The sequence below is a fragment of the Sminthopsis crassicaudata genome, chromosome 1, assembly GCF_048593235.1.
Source record: "Sminthopsis crassicaudata isolate SCR6 chromosome 1, ASM4859323v1, whole genome shotgun sequence".
Taxonomy (NCBI): domain Eukaryota; kingdom Metazoa; phylum Chordata; class Mammalia; order Dasyuromorphia; family Dasyuridae; genus Sminthopsis; species Sminthopsis crassicaudata.
The window spans coordinates 740,566,794-740,583,098 of record NC_133617.1 but is presented as its reverse complement, the minus strand read 5'-3'; the positions used below and the strand labels follow the sequence as shown (position 1 = coordinate 740,583,098).

The 16,305-nt window shown below is 43.8% G+C and overlaps 1 protein-coding gene across 1 annotated transcript in view; it reads left to right on the top strand.

Annotated features, from left to right (window-relative positions):
• The window catches only part of BMPER (BMP binding endothelial regulator), a 270,307-nt gene that overhangs the window by 134,787 nt on the left and 119,215 nt on the right, over positions 1 to 16,305 (top strand). Inside the window, exons 7-8 of the mRNA XM_074284311.1 lie at positions 6,173 to 6,272; positions 13,631 to 13,740. Coding sequence (XP_074140412.1) covers positions 6,173 to 6,272; positions 13,631 to 13,740 — 210 coding nt within the window. The remainder of the gene's footprint in view (positions 1 to 6,172; positions 6,273 to 13,630; positions 13,741 to 16,305) is intronic.

The following is a 16,305-nucleotide window of genomic DNA, read 5'->3' as shown; positions in this document are numbered from 1 at the left end:
TGTGCTTCTCCCTCTCCTCCCATGATTATTAAAGGATATAAATGAGTCTGGCAGACTTTAGCTTTTAGCTAATTTGAGCTAATTGAGGTAGTGTGAGAACAACAGTTGATATAAAATATCTTCCCTGAAGTATGTACTTCCCACAAGTACATACAAAGGCGAAGGAGAAGTGAGCTCAGAGCTATATGGTACAATGGCTAAAGCTCTGGCCCAGAAGTCGGATATTCAAATCTGGTGTTCGACACTCAATCACTTACTAACTGTGTGACCCTGGGCAAGTCACTTGATCCCAATTGCCTCTCAAAACAAATAAACAAGTAAATAAATGAACAAACAAAGAAACAAAGGAATGAAATGAATAAAAAGTACATGTGGCAAACCATTAAATGCTGGGAGCTGGAAATCCTTTCCTTCTCCTTCATGGAATACTAATGAGGTTCCCTTTAGAGATGGCTGTAATTTATTTATTGCTCTCTTTGTAGAACCTTCTTCCTTCATGCATTTAGTTTGTCCTTGGTTCAAATATTTATACTGCCATCACTCACAACTATTCTAGGAATAAAGCCTAAAACTTTTATTCCTCTGAGGTTCACAAGATCTTCCTCTTTTTGAAAGAGGTGAGGGGAGGGGAGTGGGAGATTGAAAACAAAATCTGAAGAACAGGCTGGGCTTCTCTTCTTTTCCTGTGAGGATTCCCTTCTCAGAGATCTGATTAGAATGACCCTCTCTTTTCTCCTTCCTGTCCCTCAAAGGCTCAGTTCCCATCTTGGCTCGCTGTTTTGTACACAATCCACAGAACATGAACTAAATGTCTCCCACCAATACAAACATAGTTCCTGCATAACGTCGCTCTATTTCATCATTTTCAAAGCCTTAAAAATTGATCAAGCACTTTCCACACCTAAACCAAAGCCATCGATCGATCCGCTCCTCCATTCAGCAGAAGTCTTCTCATCCTTGTTAGTTACTCTGTGTTGGATGAGGTGATTAGCTAGTTCACTCAATAAATCTCCACTTTAAGGTTCTACCCTCAGAGATGCCTGGCTCACAGTAAGTATTTAATGAATGTTTGGTGATTGATGGATTAAAAAGTAAGACAGACTACAATTGATAAATTGTATAGTGCTTTCAACAAAGCCAGACTGCTCCATAGCTAAAAGGAATAGAAATTTGTGTGTGTGTGTAGTATGTCTCTCTGTCTCTGTCTGACTCTGTCTCTATCTCTCCGTCTCTATTTCTCTGTCTCTGTCTGTATCTGTCTCTCTGTCTCTCTGTCTCTCTGTCTCTCTGTCTCTCTGTCTCTCTCTCTCTCTCTCTCTCTCCCTCTTTCTGTATGTATATGTATGTTAAATAAAGCTGTGATCTCTGGTTAACTTGAAAGATGCTCATAATAGATAGAAAGGCTGGGAAGCTGGTCTCAAAGCTAGGAAGATTTGGTTTAAAGTTGCATCTCAGATAGAAATCATATCTTTATATCTTTGATCTCAGATACTTGCTACCTGTTTGACCCTGCCTCTATTTCTTTCCCTATAAAATGAGGATAATAATAGCACCTACAGCCTGGGGTTGGTGTGAGGATCAAGAGGGACAATAATTTTAAAGAGCTTTGTAGTCCTTGAAGTGCTATATAAAGGTAAGCTATTATTGTTAGCCCAATTTGGCCACAGCTAAGCTCATATGATGTAATTTGAGAAGGAAGAAAGCAGTTACCAGTGGGAGAACCTGGGGACATCACTCAGGGGCCATGGAGGGTACGGAGATGCTACAGGATTAGATTAGAGTCAGATGGCAAAGAGAACGGTGACCTGGCCGAAGAACTTGAAGATTATCTCCCCAAAATGTGTGTCCACTAATGCTTTGGAGGAGGGATGAGGAAAGGGTGTTGGGGAAAGCTTGATTTGGCAGTGTGTGTGTGTGTGTGTGTGTGTGTGTGTGTGTGTGTGTGTGAAAGTGTGTGTGAGTGTGAGTATGTGTCTGTGTGTGTGTGTGTGGATGGGGGGGCAGGCTAGCCATGGGCATGAGGAGGAGGGCCCTGGCCAGAGACAGGAAGGGGCTTTGCCCCTCTCCCCCAGCTTGGCTTGCAGTGATGGGACTTGTCCGGGCAGTTTGGCAGCCGCCCGGGGTTTGCTCTTCATGTTCCCATCCGGTTTCACCCTCACTCTCGGCTGTGCCATGGAGAAGAAGCAGATCACATTTAAATCCCCCAGACTGGGGTGAGTGATGTGGGGCGCAAGGGGCCTCCTCTTTCTTTGCAGGCCTTAAGGAGGCCTCGGCCTTCCTGTCTGGGTTCTGCCTCGATCCTGGGACCCAAACCAAACCAAACCTGCCCGAGCCTGGGCCGGACTGGAGCTCGGGTTACTCTAAGGGCCTCCCGGGGAATACACCCCGCAGTTGTCCGCAGTGTGCAGAATTTGCTCTTTGACCTGGTTGTAAGGAAACTCCCAGGAGTGGACGCGGTCCGCTGCCAGTTTTCCAGGGTGTTGGACAAGTTAATTCCTTTGCAATCATGAATTTTTTTCTTTCTAATTTAAAAATATGCTTCAAAAAATAAACGCCGTTCCAACAAGAACAGAGTTTGTCGAGGGAGAGAATGCGGTCTCTGTGCGCCCGGGGGTTGCCGGTCCTCGGGCAGCCTCATTTGCCCCGCGATTTCAAGCTTTAGCAGCGTTCTCTGCAGCCGTGTTTGTCTTGGCCAGGCTGGGGCAAAGGTGGGGGTGGGAGCGGGAGCGATAGGACAAGTGGGGCTGGAAAAGTGGATTCTGTTGGGACTTTTTCTGGCTTCTGTGTTTCCCAGGTTATCCCGGCCCAGCTTCTGCCTTAAAATGGGACGGCCGTGCTGACCTGCTCAGGGCCTCTCACTTCAGGATTGTGTACTTGTGAAGGAGGCGGGCTGGGAGGACAAGGGTGTCCTGGGATTTCTGCTTGTCACGGAGGGTCCTGCAGAGTCCGACTGCTTCTGGGACCGGAGGGTGGGACGGTGGCTTCAACTCCCAGGCCCAGGTCCTGCCCAGACACCATCTAGAGAAGGGGTTGGTGGGAGACGGGAAAGCCTGGGTGAAAGTCACCCCCAGTTTCATGATTAGTGAGGGGAAGCAGCGAGGCGACAGAGAAACAGGTGAGCCCCGTGGCCAAGAGAGACAGAAGTGGAGGTGCCGTGGGATCCTGGGGCGAACGGTAACGTTTCTCTTTTCTGGCCTCAGTTTGTTCAGCAGTAAAACTAGGGCTTGGAAAGGATGGCTGGGTCCAAATTTCTTGGCTCTCATAGTAAGTGTCACAGGAGAGTTGGAGGATTGGAACTCGTGCTCTCTGACTTCAGAGTCAGGGCTCTATTGACGCCTCCTGACCAGAAGAGATCCATGATCCTATGGCTCTTGGGGGCATAACATCACAGTCAAATTTTAGTAAGGACCAGCTTTGGTCCTCTCTCTGAGAGAACTGCCCGATTTGTCAGTAAGGACTTGTCAGCCTTGGTGGGGTCCCAGGGGCCCTGGTTCCAGCTGTGAGTTCTGAGGTCCTTCAGAAGGGCCAACTCGAGAAATGAGGAGTATCCCCTATGGGGAACCTGGCCTGTCAGCTGTAAGAGTTTGGCCTCTGTTTTCTGATTGGGATGAAAGACCTTCTCCATCTATCCATTCCTGGACCAGGACACCTGCCATTTTGTCTGAGAATGTCCGTGTCCTAGAGGGGCAGTGGAAAAAGAATGAGCCATCTGTCTCTTCCTTGGGTCACTCCAAGGTGACCACAGAGGCCGGCATTATCCAGCTCCTCTCAGAAAGCAGCCTCCCTTTTCCTGTTTCTTAACCCAAGGCTTCATGCAGCAGTTTAGCAAAGAACTGGGCGGCCTGTAAGAAATACGAGCATACATGAGGCCACCAGTGGTCCAGCCTGGACCAAAGAAGGGGCGGGGTGGTCCGGAGTGCAAGCTTCAGCTTCTGACATGAGTTAATCCATACAAGAGGTCACAGATGCCGTGAAATGTCAGAAACAGTCACTAGCTTTGACCTTCAGTGGGAAATCTCTTAGTACCTTTGGAGACCCTCGGTCATCTGGGCAGGGATCACGGACCAGGAGGATTTGCAGGTGGGAAAAGGCACGGCGAGGTTCTGGATCTTTGCCACACACTCGAGTCGTTCGTTTTCAGGCTGCTCTTATGTACCCGGACCCATCCGGTGGGCACCTGACACGGCTGATCTTGGAGGATCCCAAGTCATGAAGAGCAGAGTTCTTTGGTAGTTTAGTACTTTACCAGCATGGGAAAAGATCAGAATTATTGAGACTCACAAAGATGAAAATATTAAGACGAAACAACATTTCTCCCTTAAATGAGATTATCCTTAGGATATTGAAGTCTCATGATTTTAGTTTTCAAGACACATCATTTTTGAAACTTGTTTAAATAGTCTAAAATAGCTTTACTGACCTAGAAAGTGGAAAGTTTTGCAGAGGAAGGGAAACTGGTTTTAGTCACGTTGTTTATTTCTCATCAAATAGCCTACAGTAGATGAAACAATGCACTCAGCCAATGAAAAGAAATGCCAGTGAGCATAAGTGTTATTAAACACCTACTGGGTGTCAATCACTATGCCGTGTATTGGGGGAGACAAGAAACAACCCAGTCCCTGTTCTGAAGAAAGTCATAAAGAGGAAAAATTGGAAATAACCAACAGACACTAGTCAGTGGTGGGTTGGGAAAAGCTTCCTGGAATGCGTATGCTTTTTAGCTGGGACTCAAAGGAAGTTGAGGAATATGAAAGAGAGCATTCTGGGGACGGGGGTCAGCCATGACTGCTTGGAGAAATGGAAAATAATTTGGGGAAAATGTAAGGATGCCATTTTCCCTGGATTGTCGGGTACATGAGGAGGAATAAGAAAAGAAGATGAAAAAGTAGGCTAGATCATGAAGAAGGGCTTTGATTGCCAAACAAAGGATTTTATTTTTGATCATGATGGCAATAGGAAGCCACAGTTTATTGAATAGGAGAGTGATATGGTCAGTGGTTTATTGCTTTATTGGAAGATGCATTGGAGTGAGGAGAGATTTGAAGCGGGAAGACCCCTCACCCTCCAAAAGCTATTGTGATAGTTTAGGTATGAGGTGATGAGGTCCTGAACCAGGGAAGGGAGCAATGTAAGAGGAGAGAAAGAGGTGTCTTTGGGAGATGGCGCAAAGGTGAAATCAATAGGCCTTGGCACTTGGATATGGGAGGTGAGGGAGAGTGAGGAATTCAGGATGACCCGAGGGACTGGGAGGATGGTGTTGCCCTCCACAGAACAAGGTAGGGGGTGTGAAGGATTTAGGGGGAAAGGTAGTGAGATATGTTTTGGACATACTGAGTTTAAGGTATCCACAGAATGGCCAACTTTCTCCTTCCACTCCATTTTTTTCTTCTTTTTCTTTTATTATGATGCTCACACTCATACATAGATATCCACACATGCACCGAATTCAGATGTGAAATGAAAAACACAAAATCAACGTACTATCAAGGCAATAGAGATTGTCCCAGTTCCAGATCAGCTGAGATAATGTGAAGCACTTAGCTCAGTGCTGGACACATAGTAGGTGTTTCATAGATGTTTATTCCCTTCCCTTCCTAGATATTTAAAGTCACTGGTATCAAAATCAAGGTTGGAAAGGGAAGGATCTGTCATATTTGTCTTTCCTTTTAAAAATCAAGGGATTATTTCTCTTTCATCATCTCTTAATTCTGACCTCCACTCATTTGGTAGTTTTGGGGTCAAAGATTTCACTGATCCCATTGCTATTTGAGGGTCAGTGTGGTATAGTAGATACAATGTAGAACTTAGAATCCGGAAGATCTGGGTTCTAGTCCCATCTCTGGGATCCTGTGAAAATCACTTAATTTCTCTTTGCTTCAAGTAAATCCCTCCAGTCGTAGTCATAGATTCAGTAGAGTTTCATGCTTTAGCAGTGGAGTGAGGTCCCCTGCTGGGAGTCCCCTAAACTGATGAAATCACAGATGAAGAATGAATGAATGAGAAAATGATCGAAGGAAAATATTCATTAAAAATGCTTAACTATCCTTAGATTGAACAGTCTTCATTTGCAGGCACTCCATTCTGAAGTGGATCTCTGCTAGAGCTGCTTGGGATTTATTTCCTGGATGTAAGTGGTTTAGTATTTGTTAACGAGGTCTGTTTTCCTTTTTAGGGCGGTCAGACACAATGTGTGAGAGAAGTCTGCCCCATTCTGTCCTGTCCTGAGCACCTGAGCCAGACTCCACCAGGACACTGTTGTCCCCGATGTGTAGGTGAGTGACATTTCCTGTGAGCTGACCAGATCCCTGACTTTGAAAAGGGGCTGTTCCTCCCAGCCACCTCTCTTCCTGCCTTCTTAGGTTCTTTTTAGCCAGCTGGCACCCACAGCACATTCCCTACTTGGGAAGGTCCCGGTTTATCTTCCATGTTCTGTTAGACTCCATCAAACTGACTCAGTTTACAATTTGAGAATCAGCTGCTTCTATTTTACAAATAAATATTTATCTATATATGTATGTATATATCTTATTTGTATTTAATATATTACATCTTATGTTTTATATATTATATACTATTATATTATACATATTATTTATATATTACATATTATTATATATTACATAATAGTATGTAATGTATGTATTACACATGTAATATATAATATATACATATATGTTATATATATATTATATATGTGTGTATATATATATAGTTATATAAAACCAAAAGGCAGATAAAGACCCTCATGAGGCTCATAAATATGGCCTCATATCTCAAAGATTCTCTTGTCCAAATGGCTTTCATTCGCATGAAGTTCACAGATCATGAAGCCCAAAGGATGTGGCCTGGGAACATTCACACTGTGCCCACCGTGTCTCTCCCAGATCTATGGACCAACAGGGTGACAAGTGTCTTAAGCCAGAGTCACAGCAGAAATATCACTGCTAATAATATGGGAGATGAGAGTAGGAGGTAGAACGGCTTAGTGGATCGAGCTTAGTGGCTGCGAAGTAGTAAGTCCTGGGTTCAAATTCTGCTTCTAACACATCCTCCCTGTGTGATTCTAGGTTAGCCATTTCATTTTTAGTGCCTCAGGCACTTTTCTAAGTCCAGTAAAGAACAACAGAGGAAGTTTCCTTACAGGTAGTTCACTGTTGTTGTTGTTTAGCTGTTTGAGTAGTGTCTGACTCTTTCTTGGCAGATACTGGAGTGGTTTGATATGTTCTTCTCCATTTTATTTTACAGAGGAGGAAACTGAGGCAATCAGAATTAAGTGATTTGCCCAGAGTCACACAGCTACTAAGTGTCTGAGGCCAGGTTTGAAGATGATTCCTGATTCTATATTTATACCCTTGAATTAGACCAAATAGTTCTTTGAAGTTGACATGGTTGAACCCAGAAATCTCTGAAAGTTTTCGCTGCCTTACAGTTTCTCATGCAAGCAAAGGCCAGTGTGCTGATGTGGTCCCACCTACCTGCCCACTAGTTGATTCTATCAATGAAATCCCAAGTCTTGGGCAACTAATAAAAGTAGTACTACAAACAACCATTACTTCTATATTATTCAGAAGTGCTTCAGGATTGTTTGAACCCTATTTACTGCTCACCGTGTGGCCGTCTTAGGGTCAATCTCTCTGATGCTCAACTCCTATCTAGGAGTTCCTGAGTTGAAGGCTTACCAGAGTCTCATTGCAGAGAGAAGTCCCACACTGGGACTCCCAGACACCAGTGAAATCCCAGAGAATGAAGGAATGAATGAGTGAGTAAGGGTCTCACGGCAGCCTCAGGTATAGACAGGCAGAGAATCCTGCGACTCCATAACTTATACACAGGAGATTCGAGATGGAAAAATTCTCTCCATCCTTGTAGGTTAGAGTTCAGAGGGATTTAGTAGAGAAGTCCTAGGGAATATTCCAAAACTCAAGAGCCGGAAAATGAGTCACCCAGGGCACCCAGCTAGGAAGGGGCTACAGGAGAATCTGGAGCCAAGCCGGGCTTCTCTCCACCACCCCATGCTGCCTTGCACTGTCATAAATGAAAGTGAGTGTGGAGGACATAATTAATAATTAATATCATCGCCCAGAATTTGTTGTTTTGGGCGAAATAGTACAGGAAATCAGCATGGTACATGAAGAGCTCTAAATGACTCTTTTTAGGAGCCTGTTGTGCAAGCTGTAAACAGCGGGAAGGCAGTGGTACTTATGGTGGGACCTGTAGTGCTCATGGGTCTTGAGTCACTGGAAACATTTCTCTGAATCTGTCCCTCTCTGTTTCTCACTGATTGTCATTTTCTCTTTCTTTCCCCTCCCTCCCTCCTTCCTTCCTTCCTTCCTTCCTTCCTTCCTTCCTTCCTTCCTCTCTCTTTTCTCTCTCTCTCTCTTTCTTTCTTTCTTTCTTTCTTTCTTTCTTTCTTCCTTCCTTCCTTCCTTCCTTCCTTCCTTCCTTCCTTCCTCTCTCTTTTCTCTCTCTCTCTCTTTCTTTCTTTCTTTCTTTCTTTCTTTCTTTCTTTCTTTCTTTCTTTCTTTCTTTCTTTCTTTCTTTCTTTCTTTCTTTCTTTCTTTCTTTCTTTCTTTCTTTCTTTCTTTCTTTCTTTCTTTCTTTCTTCCTTCCTTCCTTCCTTCCTTCCTTCCTTCCTTCCTTCCTTCCTTCCTTCCTTCCTTCCTTCCTTCCTTCCTTCCTTCCTTCCTTCCTTCTTCCTTATTTCCTCCATTCCTTTGTTCCCTCGATTCTTCTATTCCCTTTTCCTTCCCACTCTCCCTCCCTTCCTCCCTCCTTTCTTTTCTTTCTTCATTCCTCCCCCTTTCTTTCTTTATTCTCTCCTTGCTCCCTTCTTCCCTCCCCCTCTCGTATCTGCCGGCTTATATATAAGCAAAGAAGAGATCAAGAACATTGAGCTTTGGCAGAACCCGGGGAGCCATTCAGAGCTAATGTAGGGGTTTCATTTTCTCAAGTGCTTTTCATTTCCCCAGTATGTTTTTATATCTTTGAACTAGACCAAATAATTCTTTGAAGCTGATACGGTTGAACCCAGAGACCTCAGAAAGTGTATAGTTTCTCATATAAGCCAAGGCCAGCATGCAGAATGTGAGCATTCTGTGCATGTATGTGGGTGTATGTATGTGTGTGCGTGCTCATGTATGTGTTTATGTATGTATGGGCGTGTTGTCATAAGATATACCACAAAAAGATCAGTGAGCCTCAGAAAAATCCAAAAATTGTAACCAAAAGAAAAGAGAATGTTTCTTGGGGTTAGACTAAATCCATAAGGGAAGGAAGTGTAAATGGCCTAGGGCAGCCCAGCTATGCAGACTTGGGGCTCTTCTTGAATGTTTCTAAACAAAAACGTCCTTTCGTACTTGGGGTTTTTATAGATTGGGTGTCAGGGCAAAATTGGCTGATCATCTGGCGATGTGACTTGAAAGCCAAGCCAACAAACATGGCTCCAATATCCTGAAATCGAACACCAGCTAAGTTGGCGGAGTTCTGGGCACCACTTGGCTGGTAAACTTCCCTGGAACCCAACTACCTCCCATGAAGTATATGATGAATTAGACTGAGTCATTTTTCTTACTCAGCTTTCATCATTTGGAGACAGAAGCCCGAGGTCAAAACTACAATCTGCCACTTCCTTCCTTTGCAGAATTAGGCTGATCATTCATCTCCGAGCCTCAGTTTCCTTAGCTATAAAGTGAGAATTGGCTAAACAGCCTCTTAATCTTGTCCCTTCCCTAGACTTGTTTGCACTTCTCTAATGTGAAGGGTGGAGCTCAAAGGCCTTTTTCAAATCCTCTGCTCTGTCTCAAAATCAAATATTTAAACTGTCCCAAATGTGATAATTTGTGCGAGACATTTCACAAATCTTAAATTGTGATAGAAATGTTAGTGATGGGAAATGACCCATTTTATACCTACCTCATGGGTCTGTTGGGAGAAGCAATCAAGGTCATGGAAACTTTCATCCAAAATGAGAGATTAAAAAATAGAAATATATGCATTTATATATAAATATATATATGTATATATGTATATGTATACACACATATGCCAGCAGATATGAGAGGGGAGGGGAGAAGGGAGCAAGGAGAGAATAGAGAGAGAAAGGGGGAGGATTGAAGAAAGAAAAGAAAGGAGAGAGGCAGGGAGGGAGGGAAGAAAAAGGGAATAGAAGGATCAAGGGAACAAAGGAATGAAGGAAATAAGGAAGAAAAATGAAAAAAGGAAGAAATGAAAGAAAGAAAAAAGAAAGAAAGGAAGGAATATATATATATATATTATATATATTCCTTCCTTCCTTTATATATATATATATATATATATATATATATATATATATATATATATATATATATATATATATATATATATAGAGAGAGAGAGAGAGAGAGAGAGAGAGAGAGAGAGAGAGAGAGAGAGAGAGTGTATCAAGGAGAATTGAACAGTTGAGGATCTGACTATTCACAAGCATTTAAATGAAAAAAAATCACCACATTGGTCATTTTTAAAATCTATTAAATTTTAGTAAGTTAAATTTTTGTTTAATGTCCTGTGTCTTCTATATTCTTGAAAAAAGTATTCATAACAGACAAGTGGGAAGAGTCTAACTAAATTAGACACTTTGGGTCATTTTCTTTTTTTTCATCATCAACTCTATTTTCCAATGTATATTTTTCACCATCATCTTCAGCATGGGATGACTTGTCTGGGAAGCTCTGGTCAAATTCAGGTTTCTCTAAATCTCTATTCTCTGCAACAGATACTGGAGTTTAGGCAGTAGTTAACTTCCTGGTGTCCTTTTTGCCCATAGTGCCTATAATGGGCATTGCAAGGAGAAATGATGCTCCCTCAATGATATTATGCTTCTTATTTCCTTTGCATGCGTGATGACAACTCAATTAAAAATCAACAAAAATCCATGATATTCTAATCACCTTTTGCCTCATTGTCCAGCACTCTGTCCCTTTCACTACAGAAAGATCCAGGGCCATTTTGTCTCTTCTGTTGATTCATGAGTGGCCTTAACTAAATGATTCATCAATTGGTGGCTTGTTTCCTTGCAGCAACCTTTTTAATAATTAGTTTGGCTAGTGCTTGTATAGTTGTAGACCAATTATAAAGCTGTTCTTGAAAGCTTTAAACCTCAGAACTACTAGAATTCACACTTTTTGGGTATAATCTCCAAGAGCCCAGCATCACCTCCATATCTTATTGGAGCACCAGAAGGAAATTGTTTTGGGGAGAAATATTAATACATATCAAGTTATTGAGTGTAAAGTAATTCTTAGAAGTTTTGTTTTGGCAAATACTTATATTCATTTAAAAAAAAAGAAAAATATAAACTGAGTTGTTTTAATTAAAATAAATAGAACTTTAATGAATTAAAATGTCAAGAGAAAGATAGGTTCAGAAATTATTCTAATTAAAGGAAACATGAATGAAGTTGCATGTATATAATATTTAAATTAATAAAAGATATGAATTAAAAAATAATTTATAAAACTTTCATGAATTTTATCAAAATGGAGAGAAAATCCAGTTTTCCAAATTTAAAAGGTAGATATCACAATCTAAGGAAATCAAAGAAATATAGGTAGATGGATGTGAGATAAAGCGGAACACAGAAAGCAGAACCAGAAGAAACACTCTGTCCAGTGAGTACAATATGTAAATATAATAGGGCAAGCGGAGATGATAACCCTTGCCATTAAGGGACATATTCAGCTCCACTTATGTTCCAGGATGCCTGGGGCCCAACAGCAAGGATTGTATTAATAGGAGTGTTGGTTGGACGGGCCCATTTGTAATGCCCCCAGGAGAAGCTAGACAGATCATGAGAAAGGGATGATAGGAGGTTCTTCTGAGAGGAAGAAAGAAGAAAGTGACAGGATAGGAGACGAAAGAAAATCATCATGGAACCCTGATGAGCTGTGGGCTTCGTCTCTTGCCTGGATGGGACTCCCAGGAAGCTTTCTCAGGCTTAGTGGAAGCAACAATGGCACAAGGCCCTTCTCCATTTCTACGATAAAGCAAAAAATTGTCGGTGATGTTCTAGCTGCAGCAATGCTCTTGGGTATTTTCTTGGCCTGTTTCTTTTATTTTCCCATTTTCAGACCTCTACTTGTTGCTGGAACTTAATCTTTTTAAAAAGTCTTTTCTGATTCTCTTCCTTTAGAGTCAAATTCTATTCTACCGAGATGCAGGTCAGGCTTCCAGACCTTTACTCAAAGTGTCCTTGCTCCTCCGGGAGACTGCAAGACCACAGGGCTCGGAGGTGGAAAGGTCCTCAGAGGCCGCTCCTGCTCCTCTTGTTCTGAGGAGAAACTGAGACCAAGAAAGCTTAAGCGATCAGGGAGTAATGGACCATGGGTAATGGACAAAGGTGCCTTCTCTTCCATTAGCTGAGAACGGTTTCTGTTCTTCTTGTTTTAAGAGATGTCCCAGGGATCTTGGTGCTAAAGTTGAAAGCTGCACTGAGACTCTTGGGAGGCTGTGTGTGAGTGTGTGTGTGTGTGTGTGTGTGTGTGTGTGTGTGCGTGAGTGTGTTTTTAAGTAGAGCTGTTATTCCACAGGGAGTTCTCAGGTGAGCAGATTCACTCCACCTGTGCAGGTAACTATCTCTGCTGTAGCTTCTGGTCTTCAAAATGGTTTGGTGCCCTAATCTATCCAAGGTCACATTGCCAACAAGGACTAGAGGTAGGACTTGAACCCAAGTCTTTGATTTTGAGGCTGGCTCTTTATTCTATGCCATGCTGATATATTTGCACATCTGTATGTATATATGTGTGTGTGTATATAAGTACATATGCGTGTGGATATATATAAATCTACATCTAGACATATAGCTACACATATACATTCCCACGTACAATGCATGTACATCCTTGGGACTGTGGGTTTTGTGTTGGAGGGACCTTAAAGGACATCTGTTTGGAGCCAGGTGCCATGCTCTACTACTAACCAGCTGCATCGTCTTGGGCAAGCTGGGTCATTCTCTGGGTCTCAGTTTCCCTTGCTGTTAGGCTAATGGCTTGGGGTCTTCTCCTTGGCTCATCCCAAAGCTCTGGGCTGTAAATAATGATGGAGAACTCCTTGGGGATGTCTGTGGAGTATTAGGAGGTACTACAGGATGGAGTCCAAGGCCTTTGGGCCTTACAGCTGAGAGAATGAAAGGTCAAAGATAGCAAACATTCCCAGAGGACACACCAGTAAAAGCCGGGCGACAGTTCCTAATCCAAGCCTTCCTTCTAGCAGATTGTGAAACCTTGGAGCATTTAGAGCATATTGGTGCGTGTGAGCCCAGAACTGACATTGCTGCCATTCTCTGGACATCCCCACATTAGTTTTCTCACTTTAAGGATCTAATTATCCTGTACTGCTCGATGCTCTGGGCTGAGAGATCCCAGAACCTCTGAGTGGGAAGATACCATGCCGGCCATTCAGACGGATGCCTTTGAGCCAGAATCCTCTCTACGGTATTCTTAACCATCCATCAGCTCAAATTGAGCAGCACTCACCCTCTGCTGGGCCCTGGGATAAGCGTGGTCTGGCCCAAGGGAAGATGAGTTGCTTTGTGAAAGGCCAGGGACGAACCTCTTGTCTCCTCGCTTAAGTTTGGACTCCTGCTTCTCTCCAGGTCAGAGGAAAGTGTTTGATCTCCAGTTTGGAAGCTGCCTTTTCCGTAGTGATGTCTACGACAATGGTGCCTCCTTCCTCTATGACAACTGCACAGTTTGCACGTGCCAGGTAAGTTGGGTCCACTGTAGGGGAGCAAAGGATCATGGGTCCCCCAAGACCATCGGGCCTCTGTCCAGACCTCTTATGAGTGAAGTAACTGAGGCCCCCGGAGGTGACTTGCCAAGCTCACATAACCTGTAGGAGTGAATACGGTAAAGGGGCAGGAAGAGCCTTAACCCAACTACAACCCAGAGACATTTGCTAGACAGATTGAGCTCAGACCCCAGAATTTATTAACCTTCAGGATGAAAATAGTTTTGGAGGTGAATGAGCACAATATCCACAGAAAAGGGGGTGCCAGGGAGAGAGAGAGAGGAAGAGAGACAGAGAAACAGAGGAGGCAGGGAGGGAGGGAGGAAGGGAGGGAGGGAGGGGGAGAGAGAGAGAGAGAGAGAGAGAGAGAGAGAGAGAGAGAGAGAGACAGAGAGACAGAGAGAGAGACAGAGACAGAGAGAGACAGAGAGAGAGACAGACAGACAGAGAGAGAGACAGAGAGAGAGAGAGAGAGAGAGAGAGAGAGAGAGAGAGACAGAGAGACAGAGAGAGACAGAGAGAGAGGGAGAGACAGAGAGAGACAGAGAGAGAAAGAGAGAGAGAGACAGAGACAGAGACAGAGACAGAGACAGAGAGAGACAGAGAGAGAGAAAGAGAGAGAGAGAGAGAGAGAGACAGAGAGAGAGAGAGAGAGAGAGAGACAGAGAGAGAGACAGAGAGAGGAGAGAAAGTAACAGAATGAGAGAGAGAGAGAAATTCTTTCACAATTATAGATACAAATCAGTGGTTAGAAATAAGGGCTCAAACCCTCCAATTCTCCCGAGCCTTGCTTTGTTAACTCACTTCCCTGTTTGTTAGAGTGGGGGACAGACCAGGGAGGGCCCTTCCATACTTCCCTCACCCCAGCCCAAAGCCTCCTCTGCTCCCCATCTTCCTTCCTATGCTTGCATTATCAACTACTAAATACTAAATATATGGCCCCTACTGTTTACCTTGGCCTCCTTCCTGGGCATTTTTGTTGAGCTTCTGGGCCAGGAATTTCACAAATTGCAGATTCTTAATGGGGATGTTGGGGCTTTGACAGCACACATCGTTTTCTGACTTCCTTGGACTATCCACCTGCCAGGCTGCCCTGCTTCCCCATGAGCCAGGCCCTGGATATTTCCTGTTATTAGTCCCCTCCATTCAGAAGGTGCTGCTTGGACATTTTCACCAGGCCTCACCTTTGGGGGAGATTGAGTTGCTTGGAGCAGGGGTCCCTCACCTTTTAGTAGGAAGGTGCAAAGAGAATTTATATTTCCTGGAAGTCTGCAAATCCAGGAATGGAAGGGGCAGGTTGGGGTTCAGAAGCTGTAGGAAGGGGCAGTTGGGGTTCAGTAGGAAAGGGCAGGTTGGGCCAGAAGCTGTAGATACCCCTAGCAGAGAAGATGGATTAGGGGGAGAAATGGTTTCCCCAACTCCCTCCTTGCTGCTGGAGGTTTCTCAGGGGAGGAGAGGGCCCTGGCCACGGTGGCAGTGTCGGAAGGCCTGGGAACAGGGATCGGGGTGGGGAGGACGCGAGAACAGCTGGGGAGCCCTGACTTGGAGGCTCCGTACAGTCTCCAGCTTCATCCTTCCCTTCCCCGGCAGCCGGTGGGAGCTGACAAGACAATTTAGAGACCAAATGTCCTGACTTTGTGGTGGCTTTGTGGTTGTCTGTGAGAAATAACATGGTGGTGGATGAGTCTGTTATTGGAATGGGGCTTAATGTCATTTAAATCACTCTTGAAGGCCTCTCTTTGAGTAATGGGTTTAACAGCAGAGCTCTGCAGACTTTGGTGACTGTCTCTCCAGCAGGAGTTTGGCAGACTGTTTTCATTTCAGGGGATGGATTGGATCCTAAGGACACAGGAACTTTGTCCTCCCTGATGGCCCGGGTCCAGTGACTCCCCCGGTTCTGCATCTGCCCCTGACCCTATACCTACATCAGGGTGGTCTCCATGCACTTCCCACTGGACTTAACCTATTTCTGACTTGTGGTCAGAGTATTGCTGTTGGACAGAAGCCGGCACTGCTAGTCAGAATGAGGGGGAAAGGCAGGCGGGAAAAAGGGCAAAGATTTGTCTCATTCAATAAACATTTATTAGATACCTACTGTGTACCAAGGATCGGGTCAGGCATTAGAGCTACAAAGACAAAATGAAACAGTTCTTGTTCTGTCAGTTAACCAGCAAACATTTATTCATTTTTCAAAATAATGTCTTTTAGTATCTTTTGTTTTTACATCAAAGTTAGTAGGACTATCACCTCCCCACCTCTCCTAGAAAGTGGTGCCTTAGAACAATGAATCAGAGTGAGCAAGACAAGCAATATTCAACAAAATAGTATCCACTGCAATTCCTCCTCAAAGAAGGGGGGAGAGGTATTCTCTTATATCAGAAAGCATCTATTAAGCACCTACTATTTGCCAGGCACTGTGCTAGGTGCTAGGGAAACCAGAACAAGAAGGGAAATCCTTCCTGACTCTGCTGGGACAAATAACACATATAAGCACAGACAAGCTGTTTATGAGAGCTAATTATGAGCTCATTTTGGTGGGAG